Source organism: Coffea eugenioides, chromosome 2, assembly GCF_003713205.1.
Source record: "Coffea eugenioides isolate CCC68of chromosome 2, Ceug_1.0, whole genome shotgun sequence".
NCBI lineage: Eukaryota > Viridiplantae > Streptophyta > Magnoliopsida > Gentianales > Rubiaceae > Coffea > Coffea eugenioides.
The window spans coordinates 25,571,248-25,591,057 of NC_040036.1; the positions used below are offsets into that span (position 1 = coordinate 25,571,248).

The 19,810-nt window shown below is 36.8% G+C and overlaps 3 protein-coding genes across 7 annotated transcripts; 2 read left to right on the plus strand and 1 right to left on the minus strand.

Moving 5' to 3' along the window:
- Window positions 1-686: 686 nt before the first annotated feature.
- On the minus strand, window positions 687-7,393 carry LOC113760392 (3-hydroxyisobutyryl-CoA hydrolase-like protein 1, mitochondrial). 2 transcript variants are annotated; one of them, XM_027302949.1, is made up of 14 exons: window positions 7,131-7,393; window positions 6,959-7,039; window positions 6,750-6,818; window positions 6,580-6,643; window positions 5,610-5,689; window positions 4,660-4,743; window positions 4,004-4,088; window positions 3,028-3,113; window positions 2,817-2,938; window positions 2,221-2,281; window positions 1,651-1,749; window positions 1,459-1,560; window positions 1,332-1,373; window positions 687-1,153 (listed from the first exon to the last, which is right to left on the minus strand). In XM_027302949.1, the coding sequence occupies exons 1-14, from the start codon at window positions 7,263-7,265 to the stop codon at window positions 1,034-1,036; spliced, it is 1,230 nt and encodes a 409-aa protein (XP_027158750.1). In that variant the 5' UTR covers window positions 7,266-7,393; the 3' UTR covers window positions 687-1,033. The 2 variants fall into 2 exon arrangements, with proteins under 2 accessions (XP_027158750.1, XP_027158751.1); XM_027302950.1 differs by having other exon boundaries at window positions 687-1,181.
- Window positions 7,394-9,163: 1,770 nt separating this feature from the next.
- On the plus strand, window positions 9,164-11,342 carry LOC113762970 (malate dehydrogenase, cytoplasmic-like). The gene is made up of 7 exons (XM_027306635.1): window positions 9,164-9,416; window positions 9,586-9,744; window positions 9,838-10,013; window positions 10,264-10,544; window positions 10,664-10,799; window positions 10,873-10,984; window positions 11,138-11,342. The coding sequence occupies exons 1-7, from the start codon at window positions 9,278-9,280 to the stop codon at window positions 11,230-11,232; spliced, it is 1,098 nt and encodes a 365-aa protein (XP_027162436.1). The 5' UTR covers window positions 9,164-9,277; the 3' UTR covers window positions 11,233-11,342.
- A 172-nt stretch (window positions 11,343-11,514) lies between these two features.
- On the plus strand, window positions 11,515-16,992 carry LOC113759686. Of its 4 annotated transcripts, none has more exons than XM_027302261.1 (6): window positions 11,515-11,694; window positions 12,728-12,826; window positions 12,911-13,169; window positions 13,945-14,089; window positions 14,222-14,291; window positions 14,410-14,761. In XM_027302261.1, exons 2-5 carry the CDS (start codon window positions 12,743-12,745, stop codon window positions 14,238-14,240), a joined length of 507 nt encoding a protein of 168 aa, XP_027158062.1. In that variant the 5' UTR covers window positions 11,515-11,694; window positions 12,728-12,742; the 3' UTR covers window positions 14,241-14,291; window positions 14,410-14,761. The 4 variants fall into 4 exon arrangements, with proteins under 4 accessions (XP_027158062.1, XP_027158063.1, XP_027158061.1 ...); XM_027302262.1 differs by lacking the exon at window positions 14,410-14,761 and adding an exon at window positions 16,719-16,992 and having other exon boundaries at window positions 11,516-11,694; window positions 12,741-12,826; XM_027302260.1 differs by having other exon boundaries at window positions 11,516-11,694; window positions 12,741-12,826.
- The last annotated feature ends 2,818 nt before the right edge of the window (window positions 16,993-19,810 follow it).

The following is a 19,810-nucleotide window of genomic DNA, read 5'->3' on the forward strand; positions in this document are numbered from 1 at the left end:
AGCAGCATTAAAGTTTTTCGTGAGTATATTTTCATAAATTTCGAAGCACTTTTGCAGAGTGATAACAACAATAATATGAACACTCCAAAAATTATTTTTTAAATAACTTTCTTCGAGCAAAAAAACTAGAAATAAATTTGATTATTTTGTCATAAATTGCAAAATAAGAATTTGAACATTGAATATCATCATGCATTATCCTACATAAAGCGTAATTATGCTCCCTGAAGAAATAGAATTAAGTGTTTACTAAATACTACTTTTTCGTAAAAGCTTCAATATACAATTAATGTGTGTTATAATAATTAATAAGCCACTGCAATAACTATTAAAAAGTTCTCACAAACAAAAGGTGACATGGATTTGTGTGGTTGCATGGTAATTGTCCTTGATTATTTGGGGATAAAAATCGAAAAGAAAAAGTGACAGAAAATTTTAGCACCAAGGCCTGGAACTTTACATGCAAGAACAAGAAGCATGGACATACCACGCAACAAATAAAAGATTTTGGTAATTATTTGCTCCAAAATAAATCTTGCATCATAAACGTGTCTTTTAATCCTTTTTTTTTTTTTTGGGTATATCCCTATCTATCTTTTCTATCTCATATAAGTATATCACATCACAAAAAAGAAGGTACTATTCCATTTAATCTCCTGTCGAAACACACTAAGCTAAGCCTATGATGAAGAAAAATATGATCTTGTAGACAAGAAACCTAATAATAGTTCAGATTACAAGAGCCAAAGTACATTCTTTTATGTTCAAGAAATGTATTTGAGGCATATGGATGGCTTCAACTATCTACGAAGGGCAAAATGTTTCATGCTTGCCTCCTCCATCATTTACAATTCTAAATTTTCGGAATCAAGGTTAATCATAAGATATAAACACCTAGGTTTAGGCAAAATGAAACTCGCCTCACCATCCAGGATCTACAGCCAACAGCCTCGCCAAAAATTGCTTGCTTCTCCTCAAAAAATGCGCCCAGGGCTAAGGAAAAGGCAAGTTCATAAGTACATTCTGCCAAGAATTATAGAAAAGCTTCTCTCAGCTTTGTTGGAAGCTCCAGATCAGGCTCAAGAGCAGTAACGGGTGAAAAGTACTCGTCTACCATGTCTGCAGTCACTAGCTCCAAGCTTGGCGGGTTCCACTGTGCATCGCGAAATATCAAGTGTAAACTGAAGGAATATTGTACCAACAGCCATTTATGATTGAACTAGAATTGAATGGCAAAACTTAAGATAGAGCTTCGCTATAGCCTATAAGAATCATCACTGCTCATATCAAGACAGATTTCTTTAAGCAACAGCGAACATCAGTGGATTTACCTTTGGCATAGAATCTTTATCCACTAATCGTGCTCGAACTCCCTGATATAGAGAGACAAAACGACCCACAATGAGGAAGCAATCAAATTTGGTGCCAATAAAACTGCAATCAAGATATACTTTATACCTCACAAAAGTCACTGGTAATCTTTCCAGAGATCCCTTGTAGGGACATTCTGTACTCACGAATTAGGCACTGATCAAGAGTTTGAAATCTACCTTCTCGTATCTGGACAAGACGCATTTGTAAATAGTTAATGGATATTGACATTTGGTCTGCGCAAGCTGTATAGTGAACTAAAATATCAACAGGACTTACGGATCTCAAGGAAACTTTCAAGCTCAATGGTGAGGTATCTTTGAGTTTCTTCAATGTTGAAGTAGACCACATATCTTTTGTTCTACTAGCCTCACTTTCCTACGAAAATTTTAGCATTATGAACTGTCAGTTTTTGACAATGAAATTATTTTACATAATGAAAAACCTAAAACTAACTACATTATGCACTGGTCGATATTTTACTGCCCAACCATTATCACACAACTTTAAAATGCATCACTTTTGCCTGATTCTTGATAGATCAAACAGGTAGACCCTACTTGTTCATGTTCTAGAGATGTCATTGCATGCACAAACACCATGACTTCTTTTACTAAATCTAGCACATACATAAACTTCCAAGCAGAAAGAATAATGATTTGTTTCTACATTTCTTTCAGCTGGATCTAAGTTAGCTTAGATGAAACACATCAAAAAACTATATAATTGTTGAGGAATTTTCAGCTTTGACATGTCCTACCTATTCAAGAAATCATCTACTAGACAAATTAATGGGACACAAGACTTCCAATAAGAAAGAAAAAGGATATAAAAAAGCTTTTTACTTACCAAAGCATCAATAATTTCCTCAACTGTGTCATGGCTGAAGCATTTATCAAGTGTTTCAATCCTAATAAAAATAGCAAAGGAAGGATCAGCTATGTTCACTACACAAATAACGAAGAGAAGACAATAGTTCTAAAAGCAAGAAACATGCAAGAAATCACATAGTTCAATAGTAACGTGACAAAGGGAAGTAAAATGTCAGCTGAGGGTTGCAGGCACCAAAGAAATGTTAGGTAACTGAAACTTCACAAAGCATAACTCTTGCAGGTTCCATTACCAAGTCTCGCTTTTACCTCATTCATAATAGCACGTATACAGGCTATCAAACTTTCATCTCTCTCACTTTGACCCAAGGAAGGAAATTTCAAAAGTTATAGGTTTATAAAAATAGAAAGCGTTCCCTGTTTAAATTACAGTTACATGAGATAGATGAGTGTATTCATCAGCTACTGCCCAAGTTAGTATGTCTTTTGATGTCATTCTGATAACGAGGAATATGGTATCATGTTGATTGGCTTGAGAACGAGATTGACTGTTAATAGAATAAATTGAGATTACATAGACATTCTCCCAAAATCCTTCTATAGGCAAATGATTACCAGTGAACCACACTTGTTGAATCTGGGTGGACAAGGTCTCCAAAGTTTTGCAGAGAACCTTCGATGACAGACGGATCATCAGTAGTCAAGCTTCCAAGTTGTTCCTCAATTAAAGGAAGCTTCTATACCATTGCAAAGAAGAAAAAGTGAAAATTTGTTTTGAAGACAGAAAAAAACACAGAAATACAAACTTAAGTTCAAAGGTATTAACAGCAGCTAGTGAATAGTGTGTAGCAAGCCCACAGGATAGCATTTCCACTCCATTGAGTTTGTCTCCAGTGAGGGCCAAGTACTCTCCTGCTAACAGCGATACCATTAGATCCTTCTAATCAGTTGACTGCCCAGTTAATCAACCTAGTACAAAAATAGTAATTTTGCAGTAGGCAAAGTTCTGATCAGATAGGGAGCAAAGATTTCAGCAGTGAACAATCTCAACTGTATGCTTCCTAATCATTTTTTGACACTCTTTTGCCCCAGAGTCCAGAGGTCATCAAGATATAAAAGTGAGCTACTCTTCTGCAATTCTTATTAACTTCTAGTTTTTCGATACCACCATGATTCAGATGTATAACTGGCAAAAACTAATCTTCCTAGAACAACAACAGGTCAATAAGTATTACAGACATATATTCAAGAGTGGAATGACATTCAAATTGAATTGATTTTGTAGCTAGACAAATGCAAAAGTACATTATTATGGTTATAGCAGATGGGTGAATAAGAATAGTTGTGGTTACCAAGATGGGTGAATAAGAATAGTTGTGGTTACCAAGAGATCAAGGCACCAACTGCCTTACTGGGAAGATTTAATTCTTTTTCATGTGAAAGCTTTGTTCGGTGTAATTCCTATAGACTTAAAATATCAGGCTTAAAACCTTGAAAGAGAAAAGGAGAAGAAAAGAAAGAAACTCATGCTAGTATAACTAAAGAGTGATTCTTCACTTAAGTTGGCATCAAACTTGGCCCTTATATTAAATAAAAATGGACAGGACACTTGGCAAAATTTTTGATGGATGCTACTTGAGATAAAGCTGGTAACATATGAAGTCAGAAGATAACCAAGTACAAATTTGAAAAATGAACAAAACAGCAACAAAATTCTTATATGGAAATATGAAACCAATTGGTGATGTCCGCTAGACATAAATAACTGCTCAAAACACAATTTGATGACTGTCAATACATACCTAAATAACCAGGCAGATGTGAGAGGTAAAAAGATGCTCCAGCATCCGGGTGGAAACCAATTAATGTTTCAGGTGTAGCAAAAACCTAGAGATATTAGAACAAAGATTCAGCTTCATTGATATTTAAGATGAATATTCACATAGCCTACAAAAGAAATATTCACAATAAGCAAATAGAAAATAACTTATTTGATATAAAACCAGACGCAACATCAATATACTTTTTTGAAGGTCAATGCAAACTTTCTGTGTTCCTTCAATACCCTATTTACATCCAACCGAGTACTCAGTTAACATGCTGATCTTCTCCAACTATTTTCTTACCCAACATGCATAGTGTCAGATTCTTGACTAACCACTAAAAACACATGACAAATAACGAACATTCCTTGTCATTGTCTCCATAGTAAATTCAAATGTTCCTTAATGCAATCTTTGTACCTATTTAAAAATTTTATGTTTTCACCACATTGACACATATGTGAATGAGGTGTGCACCTTACACAATTCCAGATTATTATTTTTTCTGTTTTAATCCAAACACTAGTTAGTGAGAACACTAACGTTGGATGGTTGACCAAGGAATTGTATGCACTACTTAACAGACTTCTGCAAGAAGGAAAGTGAAGAAGTTAAAAAGTCTGCTTGTTTCCTACAGTTTTATCAGTTGCGACTCGGAATGTTCCAGGAATTGAGACTCCAGCTCCACCACCCATAGTAATTCCATGTAATAGTGCAACCTGCATCAACATCAATGCATGCTACAGTTTAATAAAACAATAGTAAATCAGCTCCTCAAAATGCCACCTCACTGATTATATGTGCCACTCGATTATAACAAACATGATGAGACAAGAGAGAAATAAGGATGATAATGGTGACAGTTAACACAGACATATTTACTCTGACGATCAAACAATAAGCAACACATGAGTTACGGAGGCCAGAAAAATTACAACGAGAATCAATTTCAGATCTTTTCCTTCTCTTTGGGATCGAACAGGATCAAAAGTACTATGTGAAATCTTCTGTTTTTTCTCTTCTTCTATCCCTATCCCATAGGTAGCTGGGAAATTGATTCTGCGCATGTTGGTGTGTGTATCTGTGTGTGTCTGGCGAACATCACATGCACAAACATGCTGGAGAGCTTTTTATTCTGTACGTGGTGGAAGATTTAACTAATTTGTTGGAAGTTTTGGGCCACTTTTAAACATAGCAATCTAGTAAAAATGACCACTTGTATAGTCAAATAACTACGAGTAACAAAATTTAACCATTTGAGTATAATTATGTTACAAGAATCTTATTTCTACTTAGCTTGGAGGCTTCTTTAGACCTCTTGGACTTTATGAAGTTCAGTTGCTCAATTTCCTCTATCTTCCATTCTCTCTATTAATCAAGAAAGGAGCTATTGAAGATAAAGATACTTCTCTAATTTTGACTATTTTCAGTACAAGCCCTTTTTGGGACTTTGGACACAAGAAGGAAATTGAATCATACAACAGTATCATATTTGAAAGCCCTATGTAGCCCTAAAGAGCATGTTCAACATGACGGCTACTATATTTGTGCTTGACCTAGAAATTAGAAGAAAAATGATACTTACATGTGGTTTCAAGTATGTACCGAGCATATAAATGAAATTGTATATTGTCCAAAAGAATTCTTTACCCTGTTCAATATTCCCTGAATAAATTGAACAAGAACTTGATTAATCATTAATCCAAAGACGGCAAAGAACAAAACTGAAGTAAAGAGGTTATTGTCAAGAAAATAAGCAAAAGAGCTGGCACTCAACAGCAGGACAAAAATTCACATGCTGCATCACTTTTGTGAATGACAGAGAAACAACTAAAGCATCAATAGTGCAGAAGTGTTGAAAAAGTTAAATTTTAGAAGCAAAGTTCCGTCAAATTCCCATTAAAAGCCTCATAATCTCATTCCTAAGTCATCCTGAATCTTGAATTTAATTACTCTCAACTTATTCAACAATCCATGACCTTTTGTAAATAGAATAAAGGCTTCTTTTCACAATTATTTCGTTTTTTCCAAAAGGCAGTAATATGAGAATTAACAATATTAATATTAACAACATTTTGCTTTTCAGGTCTATGATCTTTCATCAACAATATATATATATATATATATATATATATATATATATATATCCAGCAAGAAACCAGAAGAAGGTTAAAACTTGCCATGTACAACAGTTCAAATTAGTTGGAGTAAGGCTGGAGTCAGTCCACTAATATCTTCAAGTGAGATTGATACATAAGAAAAAGAACACTAGAAAGTTTCTAAGAATTTAAATTCAGAAGTGTTGATGCCCGAGCAATTGATCATGTTAGGTTATTAACTACAGAATCAAGTCACTAGAGCTTGAAACACTATTAACTTCATTTGGTCGTTCGATACAAATGGCAATGTTGAGAAAAAAAAACATGGTTGAATTTCTTAAATTTGGAGTCAGCACAACACTCCCAATCCCTGAATAAATTTCTTTTTCTTCTTTCTGGATTAGTTCAATTAATGTCATAAACATTTGAAGCAAGTAAAAATATATGGTTTCGTACCTTGGCGTATCACATTATAAAGAGCTACAATATCACCACCAGCACAAAATGCCCTGCCTCTGCCCTTCAACAGTTCCAAAACTATGATTGGCTTACTTCACATAAAGTGCAGAAAACGCAGAATTGATAAGAAGCAAACACTCACAATAGTTAGCAAGGAAAAGAGATACCTTCAATTGCACAATCCCGATATCAGGATCATCCTCCCAACTTGAGTACAGCTTTTGTAACCTAGCCCCCTTAAATTCCATAACAACATCAAGCAATAACTAACAACAAAAAATGGTCCAGAAGAACTTGGAGAAAACTACAGCCCACATGACTAAATTTATCAATAAAAACAAGAAAAAGGAGGAATCTTGATAAATGGGACACGCACAATTGAAGTGTTAAGGGCATTAAGCACAGAGGGTCTATTGAGAATTGCAGTTCTGGAAGCGCCATTTCCCTCCACCAACACCTGAAAACACAAAGTCGTCGAGAAGTCTTCGTCAAAGTGTTGATTATGTAAAACAAATACAGCCAAAAAGATTAGAAGAGTGAAAACTTACAAAGTTTTCCTGATCATCGGTGAGGGGACTGTTGGACAGAGAAGAAAGGCTTCGCTTTAGCCTGGAGATAAAGCCACCATTATTATTTGCTGTATAACGGCTTAAAACAGATGAGGCAGATTTCACTCGTTGCATCTCTATGTACAGCTCCAATCTGATAAATGTATCCTAGGGATTGGATTCTTGATGCTATTCTTTCCGCCCTTTCTCGGGTTGCTGTAGAGGAAGTCTGAGCTCAGGCTCGGTGTCAGTCAGTAACCGAAAAGATTCATCCTTCAAGTAATTCGGGGCATTTGAGGTCCCAAGTTCGAGTCTCCGCCCTGCTGAATTTCTCCGCGCACTTATCGTGTTCGAGTCGAGTTGAGACGCTGGATCCGAGTCACAGAGGATTAGTCGGGCCCCGTAAAAATTGATCCGAACATCCTGTGTGACAAAAAAAAAAAAAAGTAATTCGGGGCTTTTCTGTGATTTAGAGAATTTCTGTTACTGCTGCGCAAGTTCCGGGGCTAAGCATCAAGTGTAGTAGCTTTTACTGCAATTTTTAGCGTGGTTAATTTCCGCATAATATAACCTTAACCGTAACTAAAATCGTTAAAAAATTTTGTAGAAGAAAAACTAGGCAACCTAAACAGATCCAAACGTTTTGAGTCACAAACCTTATAACGAGGGAAGGGAAGATGGGAGAATTTGATGGTCAAATTAAGGAATTAAGCACCTGATCAATATCTCAAGTAGCTAATTTATGTTTTGGGCAGATGCGCAGTTTGATATTTCATAACTTAATTTTACCTTTTGGATTTTTGACAATTTGTCAAGTAATGATTGTTTTCCTTTGTTTTGGAAAAATCAGTCTAAAACATTTATTTCTTATATTTCAACATCATCTAACCATTTTATTAAATGTCTTTTTAGCCACTTTCATGGTACTCAATGTATTTTTTTTTTTCCTTTTCAAAACACTGATAGGTTTAGAAGTTTAAAGGTAAAAATTAGAATATTTGAAGAGCTTGTTAAAATTTATAGGAAAACTGAGGAAATTATATTCTACACTAGTTGAGAATTGAGTTACATATTTTACATTGTGGAGGGATTATATGAGAGGATTCATAGTTTACAGCTTTAAAATTTTTGAAAAAAAAAAGAAAGTAACTTAATAATGGAGGTGATTTTTTTTGTAAATTTAATAAATTCTTTTAATTTCAATAAATGGCTGTGAGTTCTTTAAGTTAAGACATTTCCTAGTACCCCATCTAAACTGCTGAATTTCAACTCTTCATAAAAACCCAAATTCTTTATGGTAAAAAAAAAAAAACAAAAGGAAAGAGAGGGAGAGAGAGAGAGAGAGAGAGGACATGCAGTTTTGAATCCATGGGCTAGAAAAACACCTGCAAAATTAAGCATGTTGGCCAAGTTTGATAACTAAAAATGCCAAATGTGGTGGTTCTTTTATACACGTTATGCATATTTATAAATATGTAGTACAAACCATTTTCACTGAAAATTTTGCTGTATCCTTGATCCCATACTATGTTTCAAACAATTATTGAATCTAATTATGTGTATCCCTACCACTTCCCCGGTTCTCAATGTACTGTATCAAACTGAAAATATTTTTGCCATAAAACTTGATGATTGCATGAAAATAGGTAGCTGGAAACCATCCCTCAATCGCCTTGCTCAATACGTAGTCTAGCCCTGTGCCCATGATGAATGATAAACCACGTATTCTTTTCTTTCTTTAGCCTTTTCCCCTAACAACAATGATGGCTGCGGTTTTTTCATCATGTTATCACCCTTTACGGCTTTACGTTAAAGAAAACTTGTTACCACATCTTGATTCTCGTGTTTTAGATCAACCCTGTTTCTTATCTTAGTTAACTTATCGGTAACAAGTTATTTGATTGTTCTTTTCGTTGGAAAGAAGATATTCTTCAGCATTGCAGCATAACTTATTGGTTTTGTCTTCGTTATACCTCACTTCACTTGCTGGCCTAAGGATTTGTCAATTCCAGAATTTCCCTGGAATCAAGTAACTTGTCCGTCTAGTTCTGTTTTGGGGTTCTTATCTACATAAATGACCAGTGTCCTGTATTGTGCTGTAAACTGAGCAGAATAATCATCATCGTTCCTTTCGTGGTCCGTGTGATATGGAGTATTTGGCAGCAATAGAGAAATCTCTATTTCTTTTGGGTTGTGCATACTTGTCATGGAAGATCATTAGATACATATGGGGCCTCGCGAAAATAAAAAAGGAACCTATAAAAGTTTTGGTATCTGGTGCTGCAGGCATGTTACTTCAATTTCTCTTCCACTCTGACATGTGATGATTATCTATTTTTATCTTGTTAGATTGCTGGTTATTTAATTCAGTTATCAGAATGAGAACCGAGATATCTACTTCATTGTTGGGAAAGAAAAAGCCTAAATGACTTTGTTTAAACTTTTGTTTCTGCAGGCCAAATAGGTTATGCTCTGGTTCCATTGATTGCTAGAGGGGCCATGCTAGGTCCTGATCAGCCGGTGATCATACACTTGCTTGATATTGAACCAGCAGTTCTGTCCTTGAAGGTTGTAACCATGGAATTGACTGATGCAGCCTTTCCTCTTGTTAAAGGTCACAACCTAATAATTAGTGAGCTAAGTTAAATGTAGTTGTATTAACTTGTCCCTAGCGATGCTTTAGTAGCATAAATTTTTCGGTCAACAGGGATTGTTTCTACTACAAAAGCTGCTGAAGCTTGCAAAGGTGTTAAAATAGCAATCATGGTTGGTGGATTCCCACGAAAGGAAGGAATGGAGAGGAAGGATGTAATGTCCAGAAACGTATCGATTTATAAAGGACAGGCTTCGGCTTTAAAGCGGTTCGCTGCCCCAGGCTGCAAGGCAGGTTTTGCAACTGGAGCAAATCTGATTGATTCTTCTTTTGTTTCCTGAAGATTTTTAGCCTGGAACGTGGATGCTTATAATTATTTGATAGATAAACACCTGAACACAACAGCAAACTTGAGGTTCTGCTGCCCTTATATCAAAGGACTAGCTGTATATTGATTGTTTCTTGTATTTACTACCTGTAGATTAAAATGTATGTTTGCTGCAGAATTGATGTTTATCAGTCCATGCTCGTACCATACAGGTGCTGGTGGTTGCAAATCCAGCCAACACCAATGCACTGATTTTGAGACATTTTGCATCACCTTCGATCCCGGAGAAAAACATCAGCTGCCTCACAAGACTTGATCACAACAGGGCTCTAGGTCAGATTTCAGAGAGGCTAAAAGTCCATGTTGGGGATGTAAAGAACGTGATCATTTGGGGGAATCATTCCTCAACTCAGTATCCAGACGCCAATCACGCGACTGTAAACACTGGCAAGGGGTGGAAGCCTGTGAGAGAAGTTGTGTCTGATGATCAATGGCAAGCTTTCTCTGCATTTCCTCCAAGGAGAAATAATCAATCTTGCTGCATTGTTTCATAAATAATTTGCTATCGTTTTTCTCTTGTATTAAGTTTTCTATACCGGTTGAATGTGTCAGGCTGAATACGGAGTTCATCACGACAGTGCAGCAGCGTGGAGCAGAAATCATTAAAGCCAGAAAGCTGTCCAGTGCGCTATCTGCCGCAAGCGCTGCTTGTGATCAGATCCATGACTGGGTTCTTGGAACTCCAAAGGTTGAATTCACTTGAAGGGTTTCCCTCTTTCATTGTGCAAGAATCTTAATTCCCTCTCATGGCTTTCCTTCAGGGGACTTGGGTATCCATGGGAGTTTGCTCGGATGGATCTTATGGCATCCCACCTGGCCTAATATACTCTTTTCCCGTAACCTCTAAGAAAGGAGAATGGTCAATCGTGCAAGGTTAGTGTGATACAATGATGCTACATTTGTTTTTATGCTTGTGCAGTGCGAGTTATACCTTTGGTTTTATACATCCAATCGTTCTCTACGAAGTTAAAAGTTAGATAGCTACACAATAATAATACTACTAATAATGGTCTGCATGCGGTGCAGGTTTGGAGATTGATGCATTTTCGAAGGCAAAGATGGAAGCAAGTGCAAAAGAATTGATCGAGGAAAAAGAATTGGCATATTCGTGTCTCAATTGAATACTAAAATTTAAGCTGTACTAAATTCATAAACCATCATCAAGTGTTGGAAATGAGATACCTTTCCAATCTATTTGGATAAATGTTTGCCATGTCCAATTATATATTTCCATTCTTTCCATTTGCTAAAGTGGGTAGGTAGTTCATTGGGTTTTCTCACATTCAAAAGAAATAAATCAGCCCACTTGATTTGGGCTCTTAGGTTCAAATTCTAGCGAGGACAGGACAAAGGCCTGAGCGGTCCAACCCAAAAAACCTGTCGTCCTTGTCTCTTATCCTCGTCACTCGCCTCCTGTGACTTCCCCGACATCGCCTCTGTTTTACCCATCACCGGCGCAAAATAAAAGGCCAAAAAAAAAAAAAAGGGAAAGAGGAGGACGTAGGGAGGAAACTTCACCGACTCCGTTGACGATTTCTGCTCGCCACAAGCGTAATCACGTCTGAAGATTTTCATATAGAACTGTAATATCCTTCTTCATAGCTCTCTAATTTTTGTTTATTTTATCTGAAATTTATGAGTATTTAGAATTTTTGTGGTGCTTATTAACTAGGATCTCTTGGGAAACTATTCTGTCCGTTTCTTATATGTATGTTTAACGTTGTGTACATGAGATGAAAATAGCTGGATTTGTCGTTGTTTTTGGAGAATTTTTTCGGTTCTTCTCTGTTCAATTTCAATTTCGTATGGAGGTTGCGACTGGGAGGTTTGCTTACTAACTGTTCGAGTCAAACCCGGGAAAGGAAAAAGAAACGCCGACTGTTATGCATGCTTAAGTGTTATATTTTCCTTTTGTCAATCTGACGCCGGTTACTCGTTTGTTTGTCCTGAGCAAATTCATTTTTGCTTAATGTTGTAAGAATGCAAACTGAGCGCGTAGCTGGTTTTACATGGGGTATGGAGGTGATCATGTCAGCTAACGCCTTGACCTTCTTTCCTCACGACTAAGCTCCCGGATTCATTTCTTTTGGTTTGGAAAGACATGTATCGGTTGGTGTTCCTTTTTTTTTGGGGGGGTGGGGGGAGGGGGTGTGGTGGTGAAGGTGGGGGTGGGGGTGGGAAGGAGATCACAATGTGGATGGCTGAGACAGCTTTGTAAAGCATGACCTGTTGAGACCTATAAGCATGATTACATTTGAGGCGATTGAGATGAAATTGTTTTTAAGATTAAGTAAAAATAATTCTTTGTTTCATGAATAATTTTTATTCGGCTTGTTGGGACAAGAAACAAGAATGGAAATTTACAAAGATAAGAGTGGAAATTTGTAAGTGAAAGCAGGTAAAGCGGACACAGACAAAGACACTTAAAATTGCTATTCATTTCAGTTTCCTGGTTGACAAAGAGTATTAACACTGTTAAGTACTAGTTTTCATGTCAAAAAATGTCAACCAAATCCTAGAACCCGTTCTCGTATTTGCGAAGAGTTTGACTCTGACAGTTGTTTCTGTGACAGCTAATTGCCCAGGATTGTGAGATGGTTTTTCTTGATTTGTCAGATTTTGTTTACAGAAATGGATGAAACCATGAAGCAATTTCAGGATGGTCTGATTGAGGTTGAGATTGAAGCTGACAATTTTTTGTTAGCGCGACACCAAGTAAGTGAGAACTATCTAAGCCTTGAGAAGAATGGATAATTTCCTATTTTCAACCGTCTCTGGTTTGTAAAAATGTAATTGCAGTTAGTTGAAAACGATAGATTGAGGAATGGCAACAGGGAAGCATTGACAGCACTAAGGAAAAGGGCTAGGACAACCAAAACAAGTATCCCTTCTCCTTTTGAGTCAATAATGAGGGAGATTGAATCAAGGCCATTGGTGAAAGAAATTTGTGGAACATGTGGTAACCATGATGGCAAAGAGAATACATGGTTGATGTTTCCAGGAACTGACGTTTTTGCTGGTATACCATTTCATGCTGCTCATGCCATTTTGGATAAAGGTGTGTTACTTTTTCATTTTGTTTAGTGTCTTCATAAAATTGCACTCTGTTTATTTTATTATAATTCAGATATTCTGTCTCCTCACATAAATTTTGTGCACGTGATGTCCTTATATCAGCAAAACAGAATGTCAATCATTTGATTTCTCATGAGAATATTTCTTAGTTTATTGCACCATTTAAGAATAATTTACTGTAAAGTGAAAGGGTAAGCTACTGCCATCTCTTTGTTTAATTTGTAATAATATATCCGAGGCTATGTGAATATAAAGGTGGGATCCGCTTGCATGTGTTTATTGCTTCAGGTACGTAATAGAGCAATAGCATATTTGCATGTTTATGTTTATTTGTATTTTTTTTAACAAAAAGGTATTTGCATGGTTTTTTGTGTCATAAGAATTCCAGGTGAATCTTTTTTAGATGCTGAACAATATTGCAGTGGAGTTATTCTTGCATAAGCTAAGGGCAAAACATAATCATAAGCTGCTTAATATGGTCATATCATATGTAATTATCATGTGCAATGGCTTGAAATGGGATTGTTGAAAAGTGGGAACTCGCTATAAGTTTGTTATACTCTATTGACTAGATACTTTGTCTTTTTGCTTGAAGCTGTAGAAAAATAAGGCTTCCACATTACTGTTGCTTTTTATTACAACCATCCTTCATATGCCTTAAATTTCTCCCAGATGTTGTGATTACTGGTATCCCCAGGAAGAAAAGAGAAATGGAAATTTCATGTGGAATGCTGATATCTTGTATTAATGAAATGTAGATCAAGCTGGGTTAGATTTTGAAGCTAAAAAACTTCAAAGTTACATCAAGGAGAAGTCCTTCTGGATTTCTGAAAAAGGAGTTCTTACTGACAAGATCAGTCCGGGTGTTCTTAGGTCTCTTGTTACTCTAACAGATCAGACAAAGTAAGTTTTGCATGGTTAGACGTTCGGTACTTTTTTTCCTTGTATATCTAGGTGAGACACCTGGTTGACATTTCCTCTGTAGTATTCTTCTTTCTCTATCCTATGCATTAACGGGCAAATTATCCCATCCAGGGATCAGGAAAAGGAGTAAATCATCCAAGTCCTCTTTTGTATTGCAAAAACCAAGTTCGGAGACAGAAAGGTTATTAGTGAAATCTCTCTCTCTCTCTCTCTCCCCACACACACACACACACACTCACTCGCTCACTTATTGCCTTTTCTGTGTATCCACTCTTTTGATATCTGTATATCTCTGCTGGGAAATCCACATGCATTATCCCTCAAATCTAGCTGTTGAAAGCCATGAGAAAGCTGGGAGGAGCCTTTTCTTTAAGAGAATTGTCCACTGTGCATGTTCTATATTTTTGGTGAAATTCCATTTTTGGCATTGTGACTTGTGACTCAGCAAGAAACTGTATGCTTCCATGGATGTATATTTGTGTATTCATTCATGTTGGGTAATGTGTAATCAAGCACCACATCATACAGGTTTTGTGAACTTGGAAATCATGGTTAGTCTGTTCACAACTTGTGAACTTGTATCTTTCGCATTCGTTTTTCTTATTGTGTATATAATACCTGACTTCATGAGCATATAGCAGTTACTCCCAAGGTTGGTCTCCTCTTCTCATCATTCAAGTATACTTATTAGATTATTTGTCTGTGTTCTTGTACTTTTCATGGGACTAATTTGTGCTTTTGAGAAGTGAAGGTTCTTTGTACCTTGTTTCTATGAGCTACCAAGCTTTTTCATTAGTGGCCGAGATGACTGTTTTGAGGATCTTGTAGAATTATGCCCAATTGCAAAGTTAAATTGTGTCAATGGATATATACTATACATGATTGTTGGCATACTAATTGAATAGGTTGCTGTCAGTGGGGTTTTCATTTTGTTCCACCGAGGGCCAATGCCAACCCCAAACTTATTTAGCTGGGAGTTGGATTTCATAGTATTTGTCATGCCATTGACTTTGCTCCTCTGAGTTCATCTTGTGAGGAAAATAAAATGTTCTGTGTAGTTAGTTCCTATAGTCTGGGCATTTGGATTTGTTATTACATGTTGTACAGCTTAATGCAGAAATGTGGTGGTTCTTTTCTGAGTGTTATTTACTGGAAAAATGTGCTTGCTGTTCTGCTAATTGTATGCATGTAGTGCTAGTAGCTTAACAAAATTGGATCTTGTTGTCAAAGTTTTATTTCTTTCTGGTTGGTGCTCCAGTGTTACGAAGGTAAGTATGGATTGATACTCTCCGTAAATTTTATAGGTCCAGGAATATTGGATTACATAAGCCTGGTAAGAATTCTTGGTTTTTCTGTACAATAGACGTAGTATATGTTAATGTGGTAGTTATGTGGTGGCTGTGGGGCCAAATGGAACTTTTATAACTGAAGAAGATGATTAGTGATTTTTCTTCTCTTTGTCCTGGGGAGTTTTCTTTTTCACACCTTGGTATGAAGACATTCAAGCAATGCCGTTAATTCTGCTTGATGTCTTCTCTAACCTCCTCCTTTTTCCCCATCTTTTTTCTCTCCCTCCATTTTGGTCTTGATTCACTGGGAAGAGGTAAAGACTGAATGGCCAATTCGTTAGAAAATTTTTTTCAGTGTACGTTCATTTGAATTGGTTCCTGGGAAGAGGTAAACACTGAATGGCCAATTCATTGGAAATCTTTTGGTGTACATTCATTTGAATTGGTTGCTGGATACTGAAATAATCTAGTTGGCCGGGAAAGCATCCTGCTGCGAGAAAGTAGACAATCACTTGCTTAATGACGCTATGAACATAGATATGTGCTGTGGAACGGAGATGTCATCCGGAATTGCCTTTAGATGCAAATCGAATTCATGGAATAATAGTTGCTTAAACGTACTAAAACTTAGGTAGGGTGGATTGGTTGGCAAAATAACTGAGCGATACAATATGGTTGACTGTAATGAATTTGTTATTTAGATGTTCATGGAATAGTTTCGCTAGAAGCTCTCGCCGGTTTAAATATGCATTTTGTGTGGCACAAAAGTCCTGTATTACACTGGCATATACATATTAGGGTTGATCCCACTACCTCGTTAAAAGGCTAGAACCCTTGACATGTCAAAGGAGCAATGGCAATTTGAAAGAAAAATTGATGGCCAGTTCAGGCTAACCTAATTTGGCCCATATATATATATATTCTTGTGGCTTTGGACGCTGCATTTGCCTGAATTGTAGAAGCCTTTGATGTGACAGATCACGAATTATCCCAGGTTAATGGATTATGCGTATATGCAAAGTTTTTCTTGAAGGTTTTAACTGGCTACTGTTACGTGAGATCCGTTTAGCCTATTTCAAAATGGTCTTACAGTAAGTTTGCATGTCAATGGTATCTTCCACCTTCAGCGAAGTTCGTTTTGTTTACTTGTAAAGATCTTGAAAGAAAAACCAGTGTTAATTGTTCACTGCTGCTTATTCTTGCTAGTGTGTTCGACCACATTAGGCAAAATTTGTCTGTGCAACTTGAAGTATCTAACTACTTTCGACCCTCCACCTGTTCTTGGTCCTTGATTGCCTGTCTGCTGAATTGTTATGCAGAATTTGCGTGGAGCAAGCAAAGTGACGGAGAGGCCCCTTTAAATGTCAGAAAAAGGGAATTGGAGTTTATGCTAACAAGATTAGTTCCAGGGTGTTCTCCAATCTCTCGTCAACATTCAACAAACAATCCAAATCGGTCTGCCAACCAGAACAATTATCTCAATGATGTGCACCCGATGCCTGTAACTTATTCCTTGAAAAACTAAAAGATTTTGACATCTGGCCGTCTACTTGCATTATCATTTTGCTGAATATATTTACATTAAAGGCACAATCAGTTCTTCTACTGATACCTGGAGATTGGTGGGCACTTTTCAGAACTTTTATTTTTTTTGTGCTGCAACACTAAAGAAAAACATTTAAGCACACTCTTGCATGTGCGTGTGCCCATACGCGCGCCATTTAACTCAATTAATCAGAGGATCAACATATGGTCGCATTTGAAATGAACGTTACAAACAACGAGTTACAAAGAGAGAAAATAAAGAAAATTGTCAAGTGAAAAAAGAACAATAATTGTGCCACCAAGACATCTTTAAGTCAAGTCTTGGTGGAAGTGGGAGGTGAAGGGTTTGATTCTTGCCTCCCATCAATCACTATTTGTGACTCTTCCCTCTCTTTCTTCTTAGATTAGATTAGAATAGATTATACAAACTATTATCGTTGCTGACAAAAAAAAAAAAAAAAAGAACAATAATTGTGCATCTAAAAATTCTAAATTTGGGCATCGTACCCTTTTCATTGGTTGAGTATGCGAGATGTTCGCTTGGTTCTCTGCATCTCGTGTTTGAAACTGGCTTCGCCATTCATGATTTTTGGTTCTCTGGTGATGATTTGTATTGCTTGCATTTGTTCACGTCATAATCCATGGAATGACTAAACATGTTTCTCTTTGGACCACAGAAGATACGAGACCATCATAATTCTGTGTCTGATGCTATAATCATCCATGCTTTTTCTCATCTCGTGTTATGTGGGTTTCAGACACTTTATTGTTTCTGGCCATTCCTCATCGATCTAAAATTTGAGTAGGTGTTGTTCTAGTGATCAAGCTGGATTGGCGTTGTCATGTTGGTGTAACACAATAAATTAGAATCTTAAAAAGTGGACCAATGCCTAAAAGTTTTTTTGTCAGTGCGGCGAACATCATTTTGACTTGATATTTTTTTTCTGAGTCACGGTACGAGCCAAAGAGGGACCTGCACATGATTTATAATCTAAATCACTGTATTGGGAATGTATTATCACTATCATTTTCTGCATCATTAGACTTGAGATGTTGACAAGCCACAGAAAATAGTTTTGGCGCAGCAGAACTACTCTTGCCCTTGCCCTTGCCTATTATGTAAGTATTCAACATCAAGTATTCAATGATGATAATGCTGCCTGACTTGCATGCATTGCGAATATTATGCTGTTTCCTACAATTTTATATTTTCTGTCTGGCGAAACGGGGGTAGCCACGGTTACCACCTCCAATTTGACTTGTATGTTCTTGCACGATCTTCTTGCCTTTGTTGTCATTTAAGGTGACAAGACCTGTGGAGCCGGGATCCCTTCAAGAAATGGAGGCAATAATACTACTGTTAGGTTAATCATCATGCATGTTCCATTATAGTTGCATGAAATCTTAAAGTGCTGTTTATAAACTCTAAGACGGAGATAACCATCACAAAAATTAATCCCTTAAAAAAGTTACTGGACAGTTTTTTTTTTTTTGGTTTAAAAAAAAAACAAAGGGAAGTTTAAGCATGTCGCAACTTCTTTTTATCAATAAAAGGAGTTGTTAATCATTTAGATGCGTGACAGACTACATACAATTTGACCTTCAGTATATGCAAGTTAGGTGTCTTTCACATGGACTTCCTTTTGTTTGCCTAATGACATGTTGATGTGGTGGGGCTTCAATACATAAATCAAAGTAAATGTGACTCTAGTAATAGTGTGAAGGAGGGGGGGTGCAAAATATGAGTTGTTAACCCTTCATCAATAGTGTGATTGACTGCACGTAATACTCAGCTCAATCAGCTATGTTTTGATATGGGCCAACTTTTGGGGGCTTGACTCTGTCAATTAGAACAAATGTTGTTCAAGAATATACCTAACTAGGCAGGTGGGATAATATCATGTCCAAACTGTTGAAGATAAAACGTCTGTGAAAAGAGGCAGAGGAAGGTTGCTTTCAAATAGCGAAGGTTAAAACTCTTTTGAGGTTCGGTTGAGTCTTTTGTTGGCACCTGCGACTGTTTCGTTTTCAACCAAACAGATGGATGACTTTGAGAAAATGCACCAGCTTTTAATCTTAGAAATGGTTTCCCTTATCTCAACTTTCCTTTGCTTTCCCGTACGTTCCTTGCTCTAAAAGATAGGAACGATGGTTTACACTGAATTGTTCCCTTTACGCATGACAGACAGAATTCAAAGGAAGTGAAGACCCCCTAGCAAAGATTTTTGGCTCGGATTGTACTTGGCTATCAAAATACTAGATGTTTGATGATGTTAAATCTTCCACTAGAGACAAGATCAGCAGCAGTGAAGACCCCCTTGCTAGGATTTTTGCTCGGACTGTCCTAGGCTATTGAAATAGTTGTTTGATGATGTTAAATCATCGACTGAAGACAAGATTAACAGCTGCATCCCATGATTGGGCTTGGTGGTGCTTTGGTGGTGGGTAGGTGTCATAACTCATAATCCTCTTAGATCATCTAAACTGAATTGTCGGCATCCTAATTAATTTAGACCTTCCAATTCACAAACTACTCGACTGACGAACTTGTGCACTTTATGCCAACCAAATAAAAATAAAGGCACAAGACTAAAACCCCAACTACAATGTTATAGTAATGGTTAGAGCTAGCGGTGTTAAAGAACCTGAGGTTTCAACTCAAAATTCATTGAAAATAATTGGAGAGATTAAGATTTTTACTATTAGTTAACTTAGAGACTTTGGCTGACGATGTGGGATTATATTATTGCATGAAATCTTCTTCTTTTTTTTTCCATGCGGAAAGTTTCTATGCTTAATGATCACATGGGCTAGAAAAAGGGAACTCAGCTGGAAGAGAGAACTGAATACAGGAGAGAATTGACAA

What these genes read in the sequence shown, in the direction of transcription:
- LOC113759686 (XM_027302261.1), top strand. Translation starts at nt 12,743, where the DNA reads ATGGATGAAACCATGAAGCAATTTCAGGATGGTCTGATTGAGGTTGAG. An exon ending in TTTTGTTAGCGCGACACCAA is followed by an intron (nt 12,827 to 12,910) that starts GTAAGTGAGAAC and finishes ATGTAATTGCAG; the next exon opens with TTAGTTGAAAACGATAGATT. An exon ending in TCATGCCATTTTGGATAAAG is followed by an intron (nt 13,170 to 13,944) that starts GTGTGTTACTTT and finishes AATGAAATGTAG; the next exon opens with ATCAAGCTGGGTTAGATTTT.
- LOC113762970 (XM_027306635.1), top strand. Translation starts at nt 9,278, where the DNA reads ATGGAGTATTTGGCAGCAATAGAGAAATCTCTATTTCTTTTGGGTTGT. An exon ending in TTTGGTATCTGGTGCTGCAG is followed by an intron (nt 9,417 to 9,585) that starts GCATGTTACTTC and finishes TTGTTTCTGCAG; the next exon opens with GCCAAATAGGTTATGCTCTG. An exon ending in AGAATGGTCAATCGTGCAAG is followed by an intron (nt 10,985 to 11,137) that starts GTTAGTGTGATA and finishes CATGCGGTGCAG; the next exon opens with GTTTGGAGATTGATGCATTT.
- LOC113760392 (XM_027302949.1), bottom strand. Translation starts at nt 7,265, where the DNA reads ATGCAACGAGTGAAATCTGCCTCATCTGTTTTAAGCCGTTATACAGCA. An exon ending in TTATAATGTGATACGCCAAG is followed by an intron (nt 5,690 to 6,579) that starts GTACGAAACCAT and finishes CAATTTATTCAG; the next exon opens with GGAATATTGAACAGGGTAAA. An exon ending in GAGTCGCAACTGATAAAACT is followed by an intron (nt 4,089 to 4,659) that starts GTAGGAAACAAG and finishes TAATATCTCTAG; the next exon opens with GTTTTTGCTACACCTGAAAC.